The sequence below is a fragment of the Ciconia boyciana genome, chromosome 3, assembly GCF_034638445.1.
Source record: "Ciconia boyciana chromosome 3, ASM3463844v1, whole genome shotgun sequence".
Classification (NCBI taxonomy): domain Eukaryota; kingdom Metazoa; phylum Chordata; class Aves; order Ciconiiformes; family Ciconiidae; genus Ciconia; species Ciconia boyciana.
The window spans coordinates 51,044,136-51,070,862 of NC_132936.1; the positions used below are offsets into that span (position 1 = coordinate 51,044,136).

General features: G+C 44.3%; 1 protein-coding gene across 2 annotated transcripts in view; it reads left to right on the forward strand.

Moving 5' to 3' along the window:
* The first annotated feature begins 4,581 nt into the window (after positions 1–4,581).
* Positions 4,582–26,727, forward strand: part of SOBP (sine oculis binding protein homolog) — a 116,478-nt gene continuing 94,332 nt past the window's right edge. The window contains exons 1-3 of one of the 2 annotated variants that reach the window (XM_072855608.1): positions 4,582–4,803; positions 14,122–14,260; positions 16,118–16,303. In XM_072855608.1, coding sequence (XP_072711709.1) covers positions 4,708–4,803; positions 14,122–14,260; positions 16,118–16,303 — 421 coding nt within the window. In that variant the 5' untranslated portion in view covers positions 4,582–4,707. The remainder of the gene's footprint in view (positions 4,804–14,121; positions 14,261–16,117; positions 16,304–26,727) is intronic. The other variant, XM_072855607.1, reaches the window with a different exon arrangement.

Here is a 26,727-nt window from a genome sequence, read left to right on the forward strand (position 1 = left end):
GCAGCCGCGGCGGCCCGGGCCGCGCCGGGCGGGGACGCTGCCCCGGGCCGGGGCCGCGGGCCTCGGCCCCTTCCCGCCGCCTGCCGCCGGGCTGCTGCAGCCGTGACCCCGGTGCTCCCCGTTTTGCCTCTGCAAACCGTCGCGTCGTTTGCAGCCTGCCGCCAGCCTGCCGTTTGTGTGATGCCGTCGCCTTTTAAAACCTTTGGCGTGGAAGCCGTCCTGCCGCTTGCATATTTACCGGCTGGAAAATCAGGCCCGCTTGTTTATCTCCTCCTCTCCGGTAGGCAATAACCAGAAGAAATAGCTCAATAAGAATATTAACGAGAGTTACACGTTCATAAAGACCAAATTGAAGAACTTAGTTATGGCAAAGTGTTGCTTTCGTGTTGCCTAAAAAGCAACTCCGGTAACTGGATAGCTGCCCTTTTAAAACATGTAAATACTAATAAATAGCAATATGAACAATGGAACATAAATTAAACCTGGGGCGATTTATTTTAGGCAGCTCATTTGCACCTGTCATTTTATGAGCGATACTTGTTTTTCGGAAGTCCAGATTACCGTGCTTGCAAAAATCCCAAGTGCAAATTCAGAGCTGGAAATGCAAAGCCGTGGTAGAACAAAAATACAGAGCCTGGCAAAGCACCTTAGGTGTAAAACACACGCTTGGGCAGTGGAAGGAAAAGCTCAGGTGCTTGCCGTGACTCAGATACAGCAGGGACCTGAACCTCAGCCTTGCAGGTGACTTGGCGACCACCAAAAGGCAGACGACGTGGCTTTTTTCTTCCCAACTTCGAAAGTAACCAGTGAGCTAACCAAACAAACCACCAACCCCAAACCCTTGAACAGGCAAGACAATGAGAAACTTACTCTATTGCACTGTGGTTAGAGTACGCACTCATCGTGGGAAGCCTGATATGCAGTTCCTCCTCCTTTTCGAGAAGAGTCACAATAAGGAGTAGGAAGCTTTTTTCCCCTCACATTGAAGAATCTTATTTTTGCTTTGAATGAGAATGGAAACATATTTTGAAAACCCTGCATTATTTTCTTAAGAACATTGGATTCTTGCTTTCCAATGCACGCTACACTACATAAGTGCACACTACATAAGATTGATTTAAAATCACCTTGGAAATTTCACAAGGAATTTGGTCTCATTAAACTCAGGAGCAAAATCTTCACTGATTTCCACAGGATCAGGATTTCATCTTTGGCTGAAAACTGCTTACTGATACCACGTACCCCAGTATCTCTGTCTGCTAGAGTAAACGCGAGCAGCCCTATTGATCCAATCAGCCACTTTTATTCACCTGTTTAAGATGTTCACAGAATCCATATTGAGCACTGCTGAACCAGGTTTCTTTACCAAAAATACAGGTTTTCACACAAGAAATATGTGCTGTCACAGTTCAGTAAATGTATTTAATGTTAGGGTCTTTGTAATGTAAATACCAGATTTATTTTCTCATAACTTTTTTGAGACATTCAGATCAATGCCATTGTATGATTGACAAATTTATGGCTTCCATAGATTCTGATATTCTGCCTCCCCTTACGAGTTCACGAGCTACCATTAAAACCTGAAAGCATTCCTTTTTATTAGTCATTCCCTCCCCAGTAACAAGTGGAATAATTAGACGGTTTCCAAAACTTATTTCGGTATCTACGATGTGTATCAGATAACATGTGAGCACTCTAAATGCATAAACTTCTGTGTTGACAGTTGATGGTCCTCCATATGCTATCACTAGAAGAACAACTTCCCAAGAATATGTAGTATAATAATATGCAATATATAAAGGTAATAACAGCTCTGGAAAAGTAGGAATTGTGACAGTTGCAGAAATAATCTGCTGTCAGATGAAGAGGTATTATTATTAGGACACAGAGAGGTGGAACTTTTGTGTCCATCCAAAGCCTGTATTAGATATGGAGAAAAACATGGCTCTAAGACCATGGCTTTCATCTGGTGGTTGATGAGGTACTGGGTGACTGGAGGCTGTTTTTTAAGGAGCTTACCAGAAGTAGCTGAGATAAGTGAGCTTGCTGTCAGGAGGCATAAGTTCATATCTCCATTCAAAAGTATTCGGAGTGCGCAACTGGAAAAACCCCCCAACTGAAAGCCACTATTTTTGGTGATCAAGAAGTGAGGATCAGCATTCAGAACTGGTAGCGAGAGGGGTGGGAAATGCTTGAATTTACAACCAAACCTTCAGCCGTTAGTCAGGAAAACTGGAATGACGGATTTGATCCTGAAGACATTCATTTTGGTCTACTCACTGTAACCTGCTGAAGACAATTCGCATCATCTGGGCTTGCAAATACACTCTCCAAAGTCCCTTCCAATATTAAAGGAAGTTCTGTTTGTGTTGGGAGTTCGGGATTAATCTTTTTGTCACATTATCGACTCAGTCCGTTAAATTTATGCAGCGAAACAATGTTTTATTACAATATATATAGTAAGTGTTGAGAAGTAGTCTTCAGATGTTTCACTGAACAAGAACCATTTGAGGCAATACTCTGTTTAGCAGAAGTTCTAAGGTTTTCGTTAAAACTCTGCTATCAGCTCTACAGAGAAGCTAGTGATATGTCCCCAATACAAGAATTAATTTTGCCTTTTTCATTAGAGTGACTTCATGCATCAGCAAGGTGGTGGCGATTCGAAGCAGAATAGTTGTCTGAGGTTGGCTTGCTTTTTCCAGCTAAAGGTTTCAAAGACCTCCGAGGCTACATGAGATTGTGTTTATAAGCAACTTCCCCTTGCACTGCCTGTTTTATCCCTACCGTGTGAGAGAATACATTGAGATTCTGGGAATATCTCTTGTACTTGAGGAGAGCTCAAGCGTACCAATTCATTTGTAATAGAATACAGTGACCAAAACAGAGGTGAGGTTGCTGGTGGCGGTGGTGGGGCAGAGAAGGAGGGAAACCTCCCTGTTAAACACCATCCATTGGAGCTTACCTGTGGAGTCACAAATTAGTTTCCCCAAGTTTCAGAACTCACTGTATTTTAAAATATTCCAGGCAAGAAAAAAACAAATCTTGGTTCTTTCTCATGCTTGCTGCTGGTGAGTCTGAGGCCAGACCTGGGGTGCGCAGAAGGGACCGAGCCCACGGCACGACCCTCTCTGCAGCTGGCTCCCGCAGCTCCTTCGGTGCCGGCAGAGCCTTCTCGAGGGTCTCTGCGGGGTCCTGCCGCTCTGCGAAAACGAACGATCAGATCTGTTTTTTTCCAACATCTGCCTGATTCTTTCAGGCAGCGAGGGGAGTGGCAGCACCTTCGCTTCACAACGGCCGTGACCTTAGCGCTGCGGATGGGCTCTAGGATTTTACAGGCTGAGGTCTGGTTGCTCTCTCACCTTTCGATGCTCGCTGCTCTAACAGCTAAGACCATGCAAAATCCCAGTTTCTTCCTATTTTCAGTGCCACAGGGGAAAATGCGCTCCGTCTCTCTAATCACTCTGCCATCTGAAGCAGGCAAGCAAGGCTCATTTTAGTCACGAAACGAGCAAAGGAGTTGTGCTCAACTTTTCATACTGAAAAATGTCAGCGATTTAAGCTTCAGAAACAGAGAATGTAAATTAGACATTGTTGCACGCAAAACGAACTTATCTTTGACAGGCTAAACAGAGATTTTTATGGAGAGCCTACTCATACCCACACGGAACGCCGTTTATCTTTCGACTGCGGGGTTTTTTTTTCCCCAAAATGTATAATTTTAAGGTGTACCACAGTCATAACGAGAAACCCCGTACAATTACAATTTTGACTAATGGAACAATGGACACCCCCGTACTGTACTGTATTGTCTCGGGTAATTAGGGACTGCCAGGGAGCGGGAAAGCGCAACCCAGAAATAATCAGTGTATCCCCCACGGTGTGTACCGTAACCCAGCACCTCGCCGCTGAAGCGCGTCCCACCAAACCATTCATCCTCACCTCCCAGGCGCAGATGAAGGGAAAAACAGGAGCAGCCAACGCTCGGCGCGGCGGAGAGCCCCGTCTGACTGCGGCGGGGACGGGACGGGACGGACGGGACGGGACGGGACGGGCGCCGGAGGGAGCGCGGGGGGCCGGGCCGGCCACGCAGGGGGGCCCGGCGGCGGCACCCCGGCGCTGGGGGCAGGCCGGGCCGAGCCCCCGCGTGTGCGTGGGGGACACACGCCCCCGCCCCCCCCCCGCTATGCCGGCTGTGGGCGGGGGCGCGCCGCCCCCTCCCCCCCGCCCCTCTCCGCCCGGTGCTCGGCGCGGCGCCCCCCCGCCGGCTCCCATGGCGGGCAGCGGCGGCCGATTCGGTGCCGGCAAGCCCCGCCCGCCGGCGGGCCGAGGCCGGCCTCCCCCTTCCCTCCGCCGCCCCCTCCGCGGCAGCCCGCCAGCAGCGCCACAGCAGGCGCGGGGCCGGCTCGCTCCGCGCTGCCTCTCGCCCGCCCGCCCCGCCGCCCCGCCGCGCCGCGCCGCGCCGCTCCCATGCAGGCCGGCGGCGAGGCAGAAGATGGCTGACTCGCCGGGGCACCCGCGCCCCTGCCCGCCCGCGCCCCCCGCCCGCCCGCCGCCGCCGCCGCCGCCGCCGCCGCCGCGCTCCCCCCGGGCCCTCCGCGGCCCCGCCTGCCACCACTGAGAGCCGCCGCCGCCGCCCCCCCGCGCCCCTCCCGGCCCCCCCAGAGCACCAGCAGCCATTTCATCTCCACCACCAAGTAGGCGCAAAAAATGGCAGAAATGGAGAAAGAAGGGAGACCTCCCGAAAATAAAAGGAGCAGGAAGCCGGCTCACCCGGTGAAGCGGGAGATCAACGAGGAGATGAAGGTAGGCGCCTGTGATGGGGAAGGGAGCGGGGGTCCCCCCCGCCCCCCCGCCTCCGTGCATGGAAATGAAATAAGAAAGGATCTCTTGTCATTTTTTTTTTTTTGTAGGATGCACTGAATGTGTCTCAACTCCGCCTCCTGGGCTGAAAACAGAGACGAATTCACAGGCTGCAAATCCTGTTCATTGACCAGCTTTGATTTATTTATTTTTTAAAAATAACTCTCCTTCCTTGGGCTTTTAAGCTCCTTGGGTGCCGGCGATGAGCCCTTTTTTTTTTTTCTTTTTTTTTTTTCCCTTTCTTTCTCTAGCCATCCCCTCAGGTAGCTGGGAAGCCCCAAAGTTAGGGAAGAAAGGGACCTCTTTTAAACACCGTATTTCTCTCCTTTTTCAGTAGCCAGCTGCAACTGTGTAATTAAATTGTCAAAGTGAAATGTTACGGTCTGAGCCGCGCATCATTCCCGCACTTGAGCGCGGAGCCCCCTGTTCTCTCCTTCTCCCTCTCGCCTCCCTCTCTGCTTTACCTGCTCCGCTCCGCAGTTCAGCGCAGCGGCAGAGGTGCTGCTGAAGGGCGGCTGTCCGAGGGCTGCTTGCGATGGCAGTGTGTATTTACCCTCCGGAGGGCTGTCCTGCCTGATAGGAAGCGGTGCCAACCCAGCTGTGCTCTGGAGGTAGCGCTTGAGGCGGCCGCTCCAGATGTTAGGAGGGCTGCGGTCGCGGAAAAACGTGATTTCGGGACTTCTTTTATCGTTAGGTCGCTGCTCCAGGCTTGAGCTGTTCTGTTTTTTGCGCCTGTTTTTCCATGTCTGTTCCGCGTCTGTTTGTTTTACGTCTCTTAATTCCCCAAAGTTGGGAACAACGTATTGGGAGACTTCAGCTGAACTTGTTGTTGTTTAATGCACAGATAAAGTGACTAAAACGGCATAGTCTGGTTATGAGATAAAGCTGCTGACATTCAGTTTGAATATGTCATTTATTAAAAGGCTGATTGTAAGCGGAGGACTGCCTGGAAAATGTCACACATTCGCGTAGTATGTATACTATATAGGCGAGGATATAAGTATGCATGATGCCTAGTGAAAATACCTTTGCTTTCCAGAGCGTTGATCTCCCCATGTAAAATTAAACGGGAATGCACAATCCCCTCCCCTCTCCCCTCTTTTGCACGCCACTGATTTCGGTTAGGTGCCCTTTCCTGCCTAAGGCAGGCGTTCTTGCTCCTGCTGCCTGCATAATGAGCGTGTACACAGTTCTGCGTGCAACATCAACTGGAAATGTGGACAAGAGTAGTATTAGGGGAACGAACGTGTCGGTGCATCTCTTTGGAAACAAACCGTACTAGTTTCAAGTCCCGAGGAGCGGTATTATTCTTTACGAGATATATGACACATCCTATTTTCGGAGAGGGCTCTGTGCAGGCACCGGAGAGTAAGAGTCATTGCTCATGGTAATCCCACATAGTTTGGAGGACTGCGGAGGTCTGTAGTATAGGGCATTGGCCCCTTAGAGCATCACCTAATGCGATCTATATGGATTGCAGCTTTTAAGTTTCATAGGTTCTAGAATTACAAATTAGCTAATTTTAATCAAAACATGTGAAATGTTATCCTGGCTGGATATAAAGGCTGACTGTGCTGGATCCTCTGGGTTTGTTTTGTTTACTTTGGCTGCAGGCACACTCAGCGGTTTGGGAGATAGTTGTTCTTCTACAGTATAACAGATGTTTGTCTGAAAGGGTGAGGAAGAAACAAAAACAACATTGTGTGAAGGAGAAAAATTACACAATTTTAAACTAATGCTTTGGTATTAAGCACTGGCGTTAGCCTTCGTGTAGAGAGTTTCTCTTTTTTAATCATGGGTAGCTGCTTAAGGTTAGAAACCTCAAGATTTCAGCTGACTTAAAAATTAAAGGCGGGTAGAAACGGCATTTTGAACCGATGTGATTTCTGGTCGAGAGTGAGGTAGCTGATGGCAGAACCTTTCACAAAACACAGGCCACCTTTCAGTGTAAACTACGCTATATATGCTGTGCTGGGAGACTGCATTTTTAGTAGGACGGTTGGCTGCTATCTTCCAAGAAGGGGAAAGAGAGGGGAGAGGGGAAAAAAAAAAAAAAGTGGTTTGAATTTTTGACTTGTTGAGAAAGTTAAAATCCTGTGGCGATCGTTTACTCTTTTTCTTTACTGACGAATCAAGATGTCTAGTTGTTCTTCATAAACCCGAGGCATACAATAATGTAACAAATTGGTTACACTGTGCAAAATGTTTGCAGCGAAATGACAGAGGGAACACAATGTGCCCTTGTGTAGGTTCATATCTGTAATGTTCAAACAGGCTGACTGTTTCCCTTCATCTGAACTGCTTTCATCTGGACCAGTGTAAAATAAGCTCTGGTAAGTAATCACGGCAGAGCAGAAAGAAAGGAATGTATACAGCAATAGACAGCCTAAGCTGTAAAAACTGTAACCCGAGTATCAGCAGCAGATCAGATATCAAGGCTTTAAGGTAGGGGAAATGAAAGAGATGAAGGGGAGGAAAAGACGAGAGAGGGAATGGAAAAGTCAGCTTGGAAAGTGAAGGAGAAGTAGGAGGGCCCCCTCAGGGAAATTTGGCTCAGGGATTAGGGAATTTTATCATGGTGTACAGTGACCTACTCAGGTTTCAGCCCACGTTGGATCGAATTGCCTCCCTTTGCTAGCAGAAATAAAAAGGACTGGTGTATATGTGATTTTTTTCTCCCCCCCCCCCCCCCTTCGGGTAATAAAAAGGCCATTGGTACAAGTGTCTATTTTAAGTACGGCAAATGCAGGGCACTATGAATGAGCAATAAAATTACCTCATCACAGAGACTTCCTTCAAGATTTGCTGTTTGATACAGCCAGATATTTACTCGAGAAGGATCACAACACCTAACTGCTTGGTTTGGTGTCTTCCAACAGTAGTGTCACAGCTCAGTTTTAACATGACTGGGTGGATATTGAGGTTGCTTGCTCTTTCCTTATGCCAGAGATTAAGTTACATTTTTGTTATCGCTAACCTAACGTACATGATGGTTATAAGAAATTTTAATTTGATACAATGTTGTGTGCAAAAAGTACATGACTCTGCACAGCTTTCTGATATTACATTTCAATGAAAAATATATTCAGGAGGAGCTGTTTTGTTTCGCTGTGACCTTCACAGCCTCTCTTTCTTTTTTCTAGTTATTTTTTTCTTTTGTCCCCCTTCCTCCTTCAGATGATACTTTCCATTTTTATTTCCAGAGGTAGCATTGTTCACCTCATTCAGTGCAGTGCCATTTCTCACTCGCTGGTGGATAACAGAACACCTAATAGATCCAAAGCTATCGTAAGCAGGGAACCCGATACTATTTTAAGACTAAAATATTTTTTACGGTTTAATTGATGAAAGCACTCATCCAGGCTCGGTGATGGCTTCCCCATCCACCCCTCCTCAGCCTCCTTCCATTTGCCATCCCGCTGCCAGGCAGCAGGGCTGCTCCTGGGTGCTCCGCGGTGTTGTGAAAGGAAGTTTCATCCAGTACTGGATTGCATGGGAAGTTCTCCTGAACGAACACGGCAATGTATCCGCGTGTCTCTGGCAGTTGAAAGGCGAGCAGTTGATTTGCGCTGTAATTTCACAGGGCTGCTCCATGTGCTCAAGGAGTTTACCATCTATAAATATTCTCAATAACTAATTTGTATCTAAAATTGGGCTTTGTTCCTGATGCCTAGAGCTTAAGACAGCCCCATCTGTTATAGTTTAATAGTAAACTCATCAGAAGATCTTTCAGTTTAGTGTTTTAATATTCCCCGTTTGGCATTTAAAAGTACTACTGTCAGAAGGAGGAAAGCAGTGAAGCAGGCATAGCAGCGCTGCGCCTGGAGCGAGCCAGATCGCTCGGAGCGCTCAGAAGATTCCAAGGAAACTCCTCCCTTCTCCCCTGAAAAGCAAAAAATGTCTTTGGGAAAGTGGAAGAGCAGACAGACTTTATCAATTGTACTATTTCAGGAGACCGAGGTGGAGGGTTTTTTTGCGGAGTCTGCGTGGAAGGAGTTTTGTGGGATGGCTGCAAAAGGGAGTTGCGTTGTCCGCACAGGGAGCCTCACCTGCCTGCGTGCTGCAGAAATAGTGCTTCCCTAAACAAAGTGGGTGTTACAGAACCAAATGTGTCCGTGGGAGGACAAAAGAAATTAAAGGATCAAGAAATTTTGCCTTCTGATAGCATAAAGGTCTAATTATAAAATTCAATATGGCGACAACATAAATAAGCAAAGAAAGTGAGGGCTGGTAAAAAAAAAAAAATCCAAGTTCGTCTTGTGACTATGGAAACATTTTTATTTCCTCGGTGCAGTGAAAGTGAAAAGTGGATTTGTGGGGCTCTGCACTGAGTGGGTTATGCAGGCAAGGAAATGGAATGGAGCCACTGTGCTTCCTCCCAGATCTGAAATAAACATTCAGCAGTAAAACCTAGAAGAAAATGAGTCTGACAGACTCATTCTCCCCTGTGTTTCCTGCCTCCGTGTTTGCCAGGCCTCGTTCGGTGAATCCAGGCCTTGCCCCCTGTGAATAAGGTTCATAGAGGAGGAAAGGCAAGAGGTCTAAGATGGAAAGAGAAGCATGGCTTAGCTTCAGAATGTATTAATTAGCGAAGATTTGGGAAAATGATGCATTGCAATGTAAAAATCAAGCTGTAGGTGTACTGTTACGATGAAATGAATCCTAAAGCGGGAATAAATGTGATTATATTTTTACTGCCTAGCGTATAAGTCAGTCTCACAAAGGAGAGAAACCACAGTCTGGCGAGTCAACACACTCTTCTTCATCTTTCCCGTGAATAGGAAGCAAATTCAAGTCAAAATACCAATGAGCATAATAGTTAGTTATCCTGGCTCTTCCAGGAGGGAGGATATTTCTGTATAGTACAAGAATAGAGAAATCATACAGTTAAAACATGCAAATTACACATTGCCCCGCAGTGGTGATAAGTGGTTCGGGACTTAGCAGGGGGCAAAAAAAGAATTGCCGTCTATTAGGAAGGGAGGGCGTTGGTAGTGTTGCGTGACTGGGGTCACTGGAGCATTTTTGGGCCAGTTTCTTTGGCAGGGATGAGCTGGTTGTGCTGCAGCCGTAGAGAATGCCCTGGCAGTTAGGCAGCTGCGATGGCACGCTGTCAGCTAGAGGAGCGCAGGAGATTTGGCTCCGGTGGGATGTTAACCGACTGCCTGGGTGTGCTGGCAGCTGAAGCGGTTATCGGTGTTTCCACCGCAGCCTCGGGAGCCCGGCTGCTTGGTGCATGCACAAGAGGCCGAGCGCGGCATGGCGGTGTGAGCACAGAAGGACGCGGGGCAGGATTTCTGTGCTCATCTTCTCAGCTCTGACGCTGGCCCACGCTGTGAGCGGCACCGGGGCTTGGTCTCTTGGTTTCCCTGCAGGGGACCGAGCCTTGCCTCCCCGGCAGGGCGAAGTTAGCTTCCGTGCTGTAATTTTGCGATGAAATCCACAGACCCCTGCAGGGCTCCCTTTGGGTTCAGTGGGATTTGCTCTGGTCTCAAGGGTCGCAGCTTAGCGGTGGGATTGCTGACTTGGGATTTTACTGATGATGGGCAAGGTTCTCCCTGGCGTGCTGGTCTTTCACATCATCCCAGCCCTCTGGCAGGGCTGTGGGGTTGGGGTGGCAGCCTCCATCCTGCAGGCCCTCCATGTCCTTTTGGGGAATGAGTCTGAAAGTAGGCATGGACTAGTGCAGTGCCTCCGCTGTCCTGTTCCTGCAAAAGCTTGGAATTGCAGCTGCTTGCACATCCTAGATCTGGTCATCCACACTCGTCTTCACATCTCCTTCTCCCTGGGCTTTGGCAGGTCCATCATCTCTCAGCTCAGCGGGTTCCTGTCTAGCCTGCTTCCTCACTGCTGCTTCTGCTCTCCTGCTCCAACCTCGGGTCCCACATTCTTGCTTTTCTCAAGCACTGTCGTTACAATCATCACCCTTCCTTTCACTAAGCCTTTGAAGCTTGTACATCTTTCAGTGAGGTTCTGCTCTGCATGTACAGGTTGTGTATTAATTGGCTTGCTTCCTTTCCTTAACTTCATCAAGAACTGGGCTTTTTTGGCTCTTCCCCCCCCCCCCCCCCCCCCGCATTCACACAGAGAAAAATTGTCTTGTCTCATCTCATCATATGTGTGTTGACTATTGCCACCACACTGGTCTTTACAAATCCCATCTTGTTACCGTATCTTGAATCCACGTAGATTGGGCCTACCATTGAAATGGAAGAAGGGAGAATACATGGAAACAATGAAATAATAGTGGTCAGCTTCAGAGCAGTGGCTTCTGCAAGGACGTGACCTGTGTGACCATCATCTCGACTGACAGGATGCTGGACATTGCTGCAAATGGGTATTGTAGTCAGGAGTCTGAGGGAAAGTGATGTCTTAGTTCTGTGGATGCCCATTGATGCAAGAGAGTTAGCGTGGAAGAAAACATTTCTCAGCTTTGACTACCAGCTTGCTAAGGATGGGATCGTCCTCTTGGTTTGCTGTGTATAAAGTGCTGTGTAATGAAGCCCTGGCTGTTAGCCACTGAGAGAATAGTATTAAGAGTGATAAGCATCATTGTAATAGGTGAGATAAATTATGAAGGAGAATGGCTTAATTTTTTTTTTTTTTAATCCAAGCATCCTTGTTGAGAAATCACAGTGTTAAAAAGGTGCTTACTTTTGTTACTGCTAATATGCGACCTCATTGTACTTTCATTGAAGTTAGTAGGAAAGACCCCAGTGATTTTTTTTTTTTTTTTAAGAGTCAAGTCTCTATGGTGGGTAAAATAAAAATCAGCTGTATTTTTTGTCATTATGAGTGTTCATTTTTGTGCATCACTCATCGTGGATAGTAAAAATGAGACTTGAAAGGTACTTAAACTTTGTGCTATTACAAACCCAACCATCACTTTGACTAGATTCTGAAGAGACGTATACATGTATGAATTTCCAGGAAAAAATAAACATATATACAGCCTTGCTTACATATTCCTTGACAAGTAATTAGAAATTACTTCATTGCCCGAGTTGATCAACAGTGCAAATAAAACACAAAGCATCCACAGGAGGCAAGTTTAGAGCTACTCAGTTAATTTGGTTGCATGGGGTTTAAGTCAGGAAGACTTTGTCAGTTGGTCTCTACCTTGCTAGATTAGTCTCTAGGGCTGTGTCTCCATAGTTGAAATTTAGCAAAGCAAGGGAAGCTGGCAGAGCTTGCCTTCGGGCCTCCATTCAATGACCCTTCAGGTCATTCTGGGTGAGCTGCAGTGGCGAGGTTTCACTCCCGGTCTCCAGGTCATTTCGTTGTTGGATTCCCATGGGATACAGACAGGGTTAGTGCATTGGGACTTTCAGCTCTGAGAGAGAAGTTTTCTAAAAAGCTAAAAACCAAACAAAAAAAACTTCAGAAAAATTTCCCATTTTTGCTAGTATTTAAAACACTTGCAACGCCGCATCATTCAAATAAGGGTTTAAATATATATTTTAGACATGACCGTAGGTGTTAGCCACATTACGCTGCATTGTACTTGTTGCAAACTGTAGTAGTGACATAGTTCAGACGTAATGGGCTGTCGTACTTTCAATGCTGACACTAGAGGCAGAGGTGGAACGATGCGATACTTTCCGGCAATTCGGGGCTGCACAGGACAGCCATGGAATCGAGACTTCCAGCAGGAGGTCAAGTGAAAACGAAAGGGGGGAAAAACCAGAAGGAAATTGATGCTCCAGGGGTCTGCTGTGGGTTTTTGTTTTGGTTTTTCTTTTCCTGAAGTGTGTGTTCGTAGCCCAATTGCACAGATGATCCTCCTGGAAGAGTACAAATTGCTTGTGTTGATTGCTTGTAGCTGCTTTACAGTGCTCCTTGAGTGACAGGAACACCTATGCAATCTGGTGTGATGGATGAGCCAGGAGCAGTGCAGCGCTCCGACGTTCTAGGGCAGAGTGCCTGCTGTAGCTTTGAATTCAGAAGCGATTATCATCTGATTAATTTTATTTATTTATTTAAATGACTAGAGGATTGCTGTGTTCTATCATTAGACTTGCTCCCACTCAAAAATTAAGCTAGAGCGGTTACTAGACAAAATCTAGCAACCTGCAAATTTGACACGTACCATTTGTTTTGAATTGGTGTTGTATTCTCCTTATTCCTTTGCTGGTAGCCAGAGTCCTGGGAGACGGTGCTTATCAGGAGCATTATTTTAGATGTCAAGATCTTACAGGAAAATGAAGTTTGGAATTTGTTTTAAAAGGTTGATAATAAAAAAAATGCGGAGGCTAAATAGAAAGGCCTTGTGTGTGGCTTTTTCATTTCATTTTATAGTTGTCATACTACTTTAAACTGATCTTTGCCGTCGCAGTAATTCATAGCTGGTTTCCTTTGGTAGTTTCCTAAATCCGTAAGCCGTAGAGCTCCATGGCACTATTTGGTTTCAGAAAGCTTTGTTGCCTGGCTGCAGATTTCTTAACTTACTCCACTAAATCTCCTGGCCCGGTAATGAGTGTTTTCTACAGAAATATTTTTGCCACATGACCTAGAGGACGTGTTTTTAATAGAATTTGAGAGTTATGACAGTCATGTTCCATATTTTGCATTTCCATACAGAACATAAAATGTAACCACACGGCTGCTTGCAAATCAGTTTGAAAATGAATATGGCAAAACTGAGAAAGGTTTTCTTAAACAAATATAAGAAATGTTTGTATAAAACATTATGGTAAAATGCTTTCATGGTGAAGAGTTTTTAAGTGCTTTGACTGTGCAAGGGCTTATAAGTCTGAGGAAAAACGTCTTCGCTGTGATTTTATTTGATTTGGTTCATGGGCACCTCAAGGAACTGTAATTGTGTCAGTGACCTGCTCCAGCTGAAAAGACTGTAGCGCAGTAAAATTGATTAACTGCCGTTTGAAAAAAATCCTGGTTTTCTGTTATTCTCTTGCTGCAGTCTTAAATATTTTATGGCAACACAGACAAGTTTGTGTGACGAATGTATGTTAAAATATTTCTGACATTGAATGCCAGAGCAAAAGTCATAAATAACTCTCCTTTTCATTTTCTTTAAATTACAGATGTATGAGTCTCTGTCATAATTACATGTGCCAGTTGGAGATTTAAATGCATTACACTTTATGCACTTGACTTATGAAACGAACATTAGTCTTTGAGGAGGTGGGCCAAACCTGACACTTCCCCGTGTTGCACAGATACGGTTCGATTTATGCAGTCCTCCCTTCCTTCCAAATGGTTATTGATTACATAAATAAGTAGGTAATTTTTCTCTTTCAGAACTTTGCAGAAAACACTATGAATGAGCTCCTTGGCTGGTATGGTTATGATAAGGTTGAACTGAAAGATGGAGAAGATATTGAATTCAGGAACTACTCGGCAGACGGGGAAAGCCGCCAGCACATTTCTGTTCTCAAAGGTAATGAGACTTCATGTTTCTGTGTTCATGCAAAGAAGGATTAACATCTCAACCTGTCTGAATGGGCGTGGATTGGGAAGCGTGTTCTGCTGCTTGCTTCCTTGTTGGTTTACATAAAAATATTGGAAGGTGCCTTCTAGTACGGGGAAGCCAATAGGGTACGAGGGAAATCACTTAACAAAATTGCTGTTAGTAGGCACTTACTAATATATCTTTACAAATAATACCTTTTGTGAGTCAGTTGAAAGTCATGTACCTGTGGTACCAATAAATTGCTCACAACTAGAAAGAAGAGGGAGAGCACTTTCTTAGCAGTGTGTCTTTAAGGAACCCTTTTGCTTTCAAAACTAAGGCTTTTTGGCCTATGGCTTTTTAAAATGCTGAAAGATTTTGAGCTGGAATATTCACAACGCGTGTAGGAACGAACGTGAATGTTCACAAAAGGCTCCTCATCCATGTTTGTACTATACTGTCTTCTGCAAGTGCTCTAGAAATTCTCCAGGGATGGAATTTGTTTGGGACAGTGCTGGATCTTCGTGATTCAAAATGTGAAGGATGGGATCCACTCTGTTTGTTCAGCCGTTCGGTTGCTGCCTTCTGACTCCTCAGTCGCCAGGGATGGGGAGGGACTTGTCATCAGAGTGAAGAGAGGAGTAGGAAATTGCTGCAGCTTGACTTATCCAACAAGAGTTCCTCAAAGGTGAGGTAAAGAGAGGAAATTGCAGCAGCTTTTATGCTCTTGGACTGCCACTTTTCACTGCGTTTGTGGCCAGCAGCGTTTGGGTTTTCTTTCTGATGGCCAGCAGCAGCACTGTATTCAGTGAGAGCTGCAGTGAGTACTGATACCAGAGAGACCAGTTCTGAAGGAGAGATGGCTAAAAAAAAGGTGGAAAAATTAGAGGTAAGGTGAAACAACCTAATCGTGTTAAAATTGAATGTTTGCAGCTTGTTAGTTCTGTAGTGACATTGGTGATCAATACTTATTTTTCATTGAAAATGCAATGTCATTAAGCCACCTTTGAAGAAACTTGTTCCTGTGTAGTAATGCGATTCATTTATTTATGTTTTAATAAATGGATCTTTTATTGAATGATTTGTGGCTCTGGTCTATGCCTGATGAAATTTGTGATGTACTTTTTTTATAGACACATGATACAAATCATATGTTTTATGTACCAAAGATGTCAAATACCTGTGACAGGTAGAAATTTCTGGTGTATGCAGTCTATAGGAGGGGAAAAAAGTGTGTTTCTTTTTCTGAGAGATGGGAGGAGAGGGAATAATAAGAATTAAGGCCTGCCCCATAGCTAACTGAGGTGCATTAGAGAAAGTCCTACGAATAAGAATCCTGAGGTGATTTGGGATTAAAGAATTATAATAATAACAACTGTCATCATTTCATGCACACTTTCCTATAATTTCAATATTTTGTTCCTTTCTTTGAATCTTTTCCATTACTACTACTCGTATTATTGACAGAGAATTAGGAATTCTTTTATTTTTCAGTTTATGCTTCTTGCATTGGTGAAGTCACAGTACACTGAGTGTGAATCACCATGCAAACAGTAGAAGTAAAGGACAGGAATAGGGTGTCATTGATTAAATCGGGCATACTAAGGATATGCATGACAAAATAATACCACCTTTTGAAAAAAAGAAAGTGTGAGTTTGATTTAAAAAAATGGAGCATTTCTGAAGAATGCTGGAAAGTATCCATTTTTTAAAAGGAAAAGTATCGGGGGGTTTGTGCACTCTTCTTGTATTAGGGTAATTTAATGAACAGATTGTTGAAAGTATGTAGGGGCATTTAAGAAATATATTTGTCATACTGTACAACGTGTTCTTTGTGTTTTACAGAAAATTCCTTGCCAAAACCAAAATTACCTGAGGACAGTGTTATTTCACCGTACAATATAAACCCAAGCTACCCAGGGCTTGCCACAGGAAACGGACTTTCAGACTCACCAGCAGGGTCGAAGGATCACGGGAATGTACCTATTATTGTCCCATTAATTCCACCACCTTTCATAAAGCCACCAGCAGGTAAATCCTAATGAACATTTAAAAATGGTTACTGTCACTGACATATCCCGAGATTGCTAGATTATGACATCTTAGTAAGAGGACTGATTTCAAAATGTTTAAAAACCAGTCGCAGGGAACTTTACAACGGAGTGGTAGAGTAACTTTATTCGTTAGTATTCTTGAAAAACTTCTGCAAATGCAATGACAACAGACTTGTGCTGCTTGTGACACCCTGCGTGCTGGATTATACTCTCAGCACTTCAACAATATCTGCTTTTAGAAAAAAAAAAAGATTTTGTTCTGATGAATAAAGCCTTTAAATAAATTACTGGAAGATGATTAAATTAAAAATAGGCTCTGCGAAGGAAACAGCGAAAGAGGCAAAGCCATCAAATCAATATCATGTCTTTATATCAGGTTAACAAGCTCATCCTGGGAAAACCGTCTCTTGATTCTCATTGAAATCCCTGACCGTTTTCTCTTGAGGGTTTAATATGATCTTGACTCTACCCAGGAGACTGCACTGAGATGTTTTACATTTTCATTAGATTTTTATCAGGAGTGATTTTATAACATGCCATTCCTCAGAGTTTGCATGAAAAATGATTTATTCCACACTGCATGCTGCTTACCATAATCTGTGAAAGTAACTCTTACGGCTACACCCGGGTGATTAATTGCTGTGTTATTGTTTACTGCTGTACACAGTGCAATAATTGGTGAATTTAGCTAGGAGCAGGCTCAGTCCTGCTTCCATGGATGTCCCTGGGTGTTGCTCTGGGTGCTCTTGGGTGACCGAGGCACTGAGGAGTACAGGGTGACCTGCAATACCTACCCAAGAATGGTAGCTCTCTGCACACAGGGAGGCAGCTTGGCTAAAGAGTCCCCACCAGGTGTGAGGATGCTTCTGCAGAGGCAGAACAGCTTGTAGGATCAGGTCCCAGGTGTTAGATGGTCACCTCTGCCCTCTGCCCTTTGACTAAAGGTAACTGTAAAATACCGATCAGTCCAAGAAAGTGTTTGCCTGTTGACAGTCATGTGATAGACTACAGTTGCCCCTCCCAAGTTATTTTTATGCCATTGAGTTTTATCTCTAAAGAAGTATACTAATATGTGATGAATAATTTTCAAATGTTACTCAATATGCATTCCCTGCCAAAGACTTTTCATCTATTTTATACGATATTTGCTAATTACCAAAGCTATTTGGGCCCATTCCTGCAGCCTTTACACAGCTAAAGATCTCAGGCCATATGGGCTGGATCCTCAGCTGTTGTTGATTTGGCCCTAAAGCTTTAATCAAGGGCTTGTGCCATCCCAAGCTATTTTCTCCTCCAATCTGAGTCATGAATGAATCCAGAATGCTGAATTTGTGGTACAGGAACACAAGGCTATAACATGCATTGTGCAAACTGCCACAGTTGCTGGATTTTTATGACATCAAACAAGCAGGAGGAGATGGAACTATGAAGTAGAAAAACAAATTACTGCAACGGTAGTTAAGTGGATACGGGGGAACCGTGGCCAAGTCAACTGCCTTCTGTTCTTTGCCCATCCACCTACCACGTGTGATCCCATGTTCAAATGTACCACTAAGGGTAACGTGCAGAGAAGGCTTTTCATAAGTATTTTCCAGCTTTAGGTTTTTAATTCATTAATTCATAATGAATATCATTGTTTTACTTGCATAGGGGATATGAACGCGTAATCTCTGCCTCCTCTGACTTTATCCCATGATCAGTAATGAGCGCTAGATTACCATGACTTCTGAGCAGATGAGCATATTTATCTCACCTTTGTTTTAGAGAGCAAAGTCTGGGAGGACCGGAGGGGGAGGAGAACCACAACCTTTGTGGGATTTGCAATAAGCATCGGTAGTAATTGTTTTGTTTTATCTTAGGGCGTAGGTGCCCTAGTCATGATCACCCCAAAGAGCCTGGCAAGAAACAACTGGTGAATACAAGTAGAAAAGGGAGTACAAAGGAGCCAGGAGAGCCAGCGTGCAAGGCAGTGGTCTTGGCACTGCACTTTGACACCATTTTGTGGGCACTACATCAAAGCAGAAAACTTCAGAGTGATACAAAGCCAGACAAGAGTAACTCTGGGGGTGTTTTCTCGGAGCCCCTCACAAGCACAAGGGACGACTTTGGAAACAGCACAAAGGTGCTTCTTTGGGTTGAGCAGGCAAATGAAAAAGACTCACATCATTAATTGCTACAGCTGAAAGTTGACATTTTCAACATGGGGGAGAGACAGGCTATGACTGACCTGCCACGAGAACAGGAGCAGCTTACTTTTGTTTGAGTTAATAAATGAAGAAAGGGGACAGGAGGGAGAGGCAGAAAGAGTCCAAGAGAAAGCTTCAAGGTTAAAATGCTGGGCAGACAAAGGGATCTTTGCAGCACATTTTGAGTGGACGCGCATAGGACAAGGTTACATTACAGGCCAGAGAGAAAACCAGGTAGTGATGCACTGTAGTGACTGAAATGCTGAGAATCGGGATGAGTCCAGACTTTATGGATGGATGGGGAAAGCTTTTAGGTATTGTACAGGAGAAAAATCTACAAGATTTAAATATAGCTCAAAAGAGAGTGCCCACAGATGAAAATGATATCTAAATCATGAACCTGAAGGACAGGAAAGATGATGGTGCGGTCCACCGTTATTGAGCAAATAATATGGAGTGAGCACTCAGGGAGAAATTATTACGACTTTAATTCTTGCCGTATTGATCTTGAACTGAAGGGTCAGCACCAGTAAAGAAGTGGCAGAGAGACAGGCTGAGGTATTCATTTGGACAGGAGAGCAATGGTCTGGAGAGGATAAGCAGATCCAAGAAACAGTCACAATGAATTACTAGTTGAATAATTTTTGCAAATAAGATTCTATACAGATAAAAGGGAGAAGAGAAAGAGCAGAGCATGGGGGATGCTCACAGAAGCCTGAAGGGAGAAATAGGAAGGATACTCTGCAATGTGCACTGATGTAGCAATTGCAGAGGTAGAAAAAGCACTGGGGGAAGACAGAGTCAGGAAGCCAAGGGAAACAGGATTTCCAGGGAGGCTGATATGATTCTTGGTATCAGGAAACAGCTACCAGCTCGAGAAGGAGGAGGAAGGAGTACTGATCCTGAACTATGTCTAGGAAGCAGTCACTGAAGATTTCAGCAGATTAGGTCTTCCTTGAGCTTGCTGGAAAACTGAACAGTGTCCTATCTGCATTCATATTTTGTATGAACAGGCTAAAACCTTGAACAGTTAACAAAATTAACATTTTTGCTCTCATGCTTATTTTACAGTAAAGTGTTTTTTTTCTTTTGAAAACCAAATAATTTTGAGCAGTCTGACTAAAATTCTATCTCCAAGCTGTTCAGCTTTCTGTTTCAGTCAAATGAAATATTGGGTAAAAATTTGCTTATACAATCCTGGAAAACATTAGACTGCTATCTGACCAAATATAAACAGCTCCAATAAAAGCACTCTCTCCTTGCTGTACCCCGGAATTACACCTGAAAAAGGCTGAGTTAAATGCACGGGCCCTATGTGGTGCACTGACCGTCTACAGACTCAGGTTATGGCATGTCAGTGGAGGATACTAAATCCAGTCATGGGAAGCCTCTACAAGAAGGGTGCCAGTTACTCAGATCTGGAGACTATTTGCAAGACCACTCTGCTGATCTGTACCACCAGGCAGATGGACCACACTCAGGCAGTGCCCAAATCAAATGGGACTTTATCAGTCAACGTCAGCCATCCCACCTGCATCTGGAAGCAAATAAGAAGTCAGTGCAGCCTCCAGAGAGCTGGTGTAAGTCTCCTTGTGGCTGATAACCATCCTTCTTGCCCAGCAAGCTACGTTCAGTGCTGGCAGCAGGTTCTGAGTGATACTCAGGTTAGTCTTGAGTACAACCCATTGCAACAAACTGATACTAAGATTAGTTCTGCTTGGTGTTAGAAGATTATTATTTTCTACACAGCAATGTGAAGAAAGTATTTTTTTCAATTTAAAAATTACATAGAAATAGCAAGGAACAGAAGTGCAATAGCCAGGAACGATCTAGAAATAAAAATCCTGCCACAGTTATGCAGGGTATATGGCCGTAGTATGCAGCGTGCAAACTTCCTAACTGTTATTCTGCAGCCCTCAGTGATAGAATAAATCTGAGAGGGCGCTTAGGGTGACTCTGCCCTTTCGCTCAGACAAGTTTGGACGGCTGTTGTTACATGGGATGAAGGAAGGCTAAAATCAAGACTAGTCAAAGAAGAATGCAAAAAATTCTTTCAATACAAGCAAGAACATGCTGCCTCCTTCCCCTGGCACCTGCTGGAGGCTATGGTGTCTCAGTTTCCCCGTTTTTTTAAGAGTGCGCTTTGGTTTACTTTCTCTTGTGATCCCCACAGCAGTGCCTCGGTAGGTGAGGTACAACTGCTGGTTGGTCTAGCCTTTGAGCATGGGTCAAAGGCTAGACTTTGGTCATTTGGTCTAGCCTTTGAGCAAACCCCTTCCCTTTCCTGCCTCCTTCTGCATACAAGCGATGTGCAGAGTGCATCTGTTGTTCTAAGCATCCCAAACAAGAACTGGCTCCCTGCCATGCTGTGCTGCGAGGGGAGATCCCTGTCAAGGGATGCGGTGGAAGGGGAGGCAGAGAGTACGATACCGCGCAGCTGACTGAGCTTTCCGCAGGGGAAAGAAGTACAAGGGAAAAATAATGCTCCCTCCCAGGGTTTTCACAAGATAATGAGTACATTTGGGAAAAGAAACGGGATTTAAATCCTCCAACCCGCAGATCAGTGTCTCTACATAACGTTTGGTTCAGTGATTTCCAAATTATAATGATTGGGGTTGTACCAAAAGTTATCAGAAACGCGTGAAAGTGAAGGAAGAACGGGCTGGAGAAACTGTATCTGGTGAGGCAAAATGTCTTGAAGGAGGAGCAGAAGGATTTCCAGTGCTGACTACCTTGTAAAATAGGCCCGTGACCTAAGTTGGCAAGAAAATGTCATATTGAAATACTAATGTGAGTAATTAGGTATGTTATAGAAAGGAACGAGTCATTTTCTGTGTTATAGCTTAACATAACTTTAGAATTAAAGTTTACGGGATTTTTTTGTAAATATAAGTGCATGAGTAACTTGGTGCAATATGTGGGATTAAGCAGAGTCTCTGCCCTACGAACAGTCTGAAACTGCCCGCTGCAACCGTTCTCAATATTTAAATTGTATTGGAGGAATCTGGAAGCATAAAAGATGTTTTAAATAGTAGTTAGCAGGGCAGTAAAAATGAATTCCAAGATCATCTGTCTAAATTCACCGAGGAATTGGTTCTATGACTGCATTACCAAGAAGTCTGATTCCAGGCAGAACCCAGTGGCAGTTTTCCTTAAATAAAGACCATATTATCAGATCTAATTAAGTCTATATATTGAGGAGACTTTCATTTTACTACACTCTGGATCCTGCTTCAGTATTTTCTGAATCTTATTCCAGTTGCTGAACAGCATTACAATTTCTCTAAGTGAAGGTTTAGCTCTCTAATAAAGACCACTGCAACAAATCCTATAGTCACTACTCTTCAAATTCTTTCTCTTGTTTTCAGTTTGCAACATCATCTAATTTACACTGATCGTAGGGTTATTAGTGCCTGGGTTTTAAAATGCCAATGGTTGCCAGGATGCCTGCCCCATCTAGCCCGCTGTTGATGTCTTTTGCTCTCTGTGGAGGGCCAAGTGTTTCCTTTGTGCTAAAAAGAAAATCACAAAGTCCACGTGTGTGCTTTAATAGCATATATTCAAAATACACAGGGAGTTCCCCCCCTATTAGCTGAAATAGGTGCTTTTTTGTTTGCATGTTTAAAACCTGCCTAAATGCCAGCTTTTATTTGTGTTGTGCATTCAGTCCTTACTGAACTATGCATGAGAATGTGCCTCAACTCATGCATAGAAAACGTAGGCAAGCCGTGGTTCCCCAAAATGATTTTTTAAAAGGAGCTGGGACACTTTGCTTTATTGGCAGAGTGGTGAACTTCAAGAGGCTGGTCCTTAAAAGGAAACGCGTTGTAGAGCCCCTGAGGTATTTCCATAGCGATGGTTGCAGCAAGCTTTCTATTGTCAGCCCTATTTTTTAATCTTCCTCTCGTAATTACTTTTTCCAAGGTACTTTTTGTACCTTAAGTTTGTCACACACTCCATCTATTTAGAGGATCAGCACTTAAGTGCTATCACAAGGGGATCTGCAGCAATGTCTCAGGAGTTTTGTTTGTTCATTTTTTAGTTTGAGATTAGTCAGATAAAGCATCTTGGATGTAAGAAAAATGACTGTAATGTTGCTTCTGCCTTGCTTGGGATAATCAACCTCAGGAACTGCTTGGGGATGAAAAATCTGAATACATGCGACTTGGTTTTCTTCAATGGCAAGCTGGGGTTTCAGGAGTGGTGGGCGGGTAACTCAGAATTAACCATTCTGAAATCCTGGCAGGTTCCAGTGGAAACAGTGAGCCCTTATTGTTAATGCTGCAGATGCTAGAGTCAAGTTAAGCTCTAATGTCTTTAAAAAGGAAGTTTTGCAGCTTTTCATTAAAAAGTAGTGGTGAAAGCAGCTAAAATACTTAAAGATGTATGCCAGTGGATTGAGTGCAGTTCCCAGCATGGGGTTCAAGGGCTATTCTAGCTCCCCCCCAAAAAAACTGGGATCCAAACTGCCTGTGTGAGGGGGTGGGACGCAGCAAAGAGAGAAAGAGAGGAAAACAGAAGAAAGCAGTAGTGGGGAGACATGGCTTCTGATAGGTGTGGTGGAAGGAAACTCATGCCGAGAAGAGATGGGTGGTGGGAAGACACTGAAGAGGGTTGGGGTGCCAAAATATGTTCTGTATCAGATCGCAGATACAACCACAGCCGAGGTACAGGTTTCACACAGGCTCACTCAGTCCAGGGGACGTATCCTTTGAGATGTCAGTCCCAAACCCTGTGCCCTCCAGGTCTTCCTTCTGCACAACAGGACTTCTTCGGTACTGCGGTTGGGCACCTTCAGGAGTGATATTTTCTTTTTGCCGGAAGAGTTGAGTATCTCCTGCTGAATTTCTTGCAAGGAAATGTGGAAAGTAAGGTTTTGGAGTACCTGCCCATGGATCATCATAATCTGCAGGATTAGAGCTGTAGCTGCATTTAGTTTCTCCCAAATTCTTGAAACTGGAGTTAAAATTGAAAATATATATCAGTTAGTTCAAAACGGTATTAGTAGAATGCTGCAGCCTAAAAGTTAGTAAACTGATCAGGATTTAACTCCAGAATTGTAAGGATATTAGGATCATCCTGCTAAACACTGTAGGCCATGCTGGTTTTCTTAGATAAAGGGACAGAGCTGTACATGATGGATTTACTCTATTGTACTCATTGCCTTCCTTCTCTTCCCCCCACCTCTCCAAATTATGGCTCCATATAAGATCGATTAGTGTAAACTGCTGCTCATTGGGTTTAAGAGGAACAATTTTCTGCAGCTCCTTCACACTGGTTTCAAAGGAAAAAAAAACCCCAAACATTCTGCTTAATTAAGACCTAAAGAGGCGGTGCAAACTTTTGATGATTAATTGAAGCATGCTTTAGACTGATGCATATTTAGTTATTATAATGTGATAATTTTATCTTGTTATACAAACTACTCCCTTTGGGAACATGATTTAACACTGCAAACACTCCGTGTTTATTGCATTGTTCATTATGAAAAATACACAGGCTAAAAACCACAAGGAGATGTATCTGAACAGTATCTGTGCAGCAGGTGCAGGGAGCACTTCTTCCACCTGTAATGACACAACCCGGGGCAGAAAAACACAGTATTGGAACTCCCACAATAGCTGTCCCTGTGAAGAGTTGAGAACTCAGAAAAGCAGAGGCTGGAAATTCAGATCTTGTACTGTATGTGGAAGGACTCTGTCTTTCTGTTACGTGGTGTAATTATAGAAGACAGCAGTACGGATGTTCTGCTGAAAACTCTCCTGTTACTATTCAGTTTTCTCTGTGCCAACTCCACTTTGTCTCACCTGCACGAGTACCCACGCTACCTGTCATAAGCGTGACAGATCCAAGAAGATGCTAAGCACATTGCAAGAGCAGGTCATAAAGTTGCAAGCCCAGATGGAGAAAAAAATACAGTTGTTAAAAAATATGTTCTTTCACTTCAAAATGATCTGCACCAGGACTTGCAAATGTTATTTTCATACTTTACAAACATGTGTCAGCCTAGCTATGTGAGTCCTGAAAGTGATGGTGAATGATCTTCATCAGAAGAGCTGCTCCAGCGAGAGCTCACATGGTGGACATCGGCATGCTGTCAGGATGAGCTCATGTTACTCAAGCAGATATGCTAAGCTAGACTACCAGCGAAAGTTTGTCTGTGAGCAAGGCAGATCGTTGCCGATGTAGTATATGGATGTAATTATTGTGGAGAAGCTTTCTTAGTGCAGACCTAATCAGAAAAAGATTACAATAATTTTCAAGGCAGATAAGCAGTCTCGAACTACTGGGTTCGAAATTCCCCGCTTCCCTGTGTTCTCATCGCAGGAGGGTCTTCTTGCTGAGTGCTCTAGGGATGGGGATTTGATACATTTTCCTGAAAGAAGGGTGATGGTCTGGTAAAGTGATTTTTAAAGAATTTGGCCTTACGAAACAAAGGTCTGTGAAAAAGTGAGAGGAATTTTATCTTGAATGGAAGATACGAATTTCTGGTTTCAGATTATTCCAGTTTGTGTTTAGCAAAAGACAGCAATTAAATCACGAGACTTTGGCTTTTCTTATTTCACACAGTCTTAATGTTTTGAGTTTAAGTTATTGCTTCCCGCTACTGTGGATTGTAATGGTAGAAATACATGGACTATTACTTTTCCATTAATGTTGCAGTCCTCTTCTTCGGTCACTAAGCTTAATGCACTGGAACGAAACATCCCTATTAGTTATTTGCATAATGTCCGCTCAGACTTCTGCTGCAACCAGTGTCAAGAAGGAAAGTATGGGATCAGGTTTGGACCTTTATCATTGTCCCCAGCTGCCATCCACACCCACAGGCCATAGGGCATGGCTCTGTACCTATCCCAGGTACCAAGAACGGGTCCTTTTGTCTGCCGTTCTTAGCTTCACTTGAAGCTGAAAGAAAGGATTTGATTTTAGAGCAAGTCTTCCTCCCACTGGGCTGCACAGGACTCTTGTTGATGGTCCATAGGGAATGTGATACTGGATGTTTTCTTTTTTCACCTGATGAACTGCATTACAAGAAGTTAGAGTTGCATCCAAAATTGGCTTGGGCAAACCTACACCTGAGGGAGCAAAGATGGCTTAAAAAGTGCCGTATTAGTGTACTGTTCCAGGAGGCGCATGCTCCGAACCCCCTTCTGAAGTACTGCTGTTTCCTGGCTGCTTTACAGGGCCATACTCAGCTAATCCTTTTGTAGCAGTGTTCCTGAGTCTCTTAAATGGAAGATGCATCTAGTTTTATTATTACTGTTACTATGAAAAGGATTATATTGTATGTGACCATTCTTTGATGACTGGGGCAAGAAGGGAGTAGAAGAGAGAAGTAACTGAAGTTCTTTGTATTTAGGCAGACTCTTTCCCTCCCTTTCTCCCTTCCTTCTTTCAAAATGATGAACGTTTTGATTAATATTGGTGATGCCTCCTGGATATCAGCTGTCTCTTCCTGGAAGTGCAGACAGTGGCTGGAAGTAGTAGTTTGTAGACCATTTTCTGCTGTTTTATTGACTGTCAGATCCATGGACCACAAGTGCAGCAATGCTGCTTCAAAGGATTCCCCGTGAGGTGGTGGTGAAGTTCTGCTGGTCAGGGCATGGGAAGACAACAACTTGACAGAGTAGGTGCCTCTCCTCTCCTCTCCTCTCCTCTCCTCTCCTCTCCTCTCCTCTCCTCTCCTCTCCTCTCCTCTCCTCTCCTCTCTCCTCTCTCCTCTCTCCTCTCTCCTCTCTCCTCTCTCCTCTCTCCTCTCCTCGATCTATCTTAGAGGAGGTCTTTGGCAGAAGGAGGTGGACTGAGCCTTACTGTCCTGCATAACCTCCTGCAGAGAAGCGTGTAATGCAGTTTTTCCATGTAAACAGCTGTTGCTGCTGCTGGGATGCTGTGTAATTGAAAATGGACAATTGTGTGGTCTTTCTGATCACCCATGGGAGACAGTTCATGTGTGTCAGTGAACAGCAGTTGAACGATAGCTGAGGTGCTTCCCCTACAAAGTCACACATGAAAGCCCCTGTGCATCCCAGTGGTGGAGCTCTGTGCTTCTCCTTAAAAACTGTGTCCCAGATGAGCCAACCTCCTTCAAAAAGAAGCAGGTTCAACTCCAGCACCTACTTTGCCAGTGAACTTTCAGCTCTGTAATTTTCCATTTATGACAGTTACTCTCACCAGAAATTAAGGCTATTAGAAAGGTATCACTGGTAGATCTTCT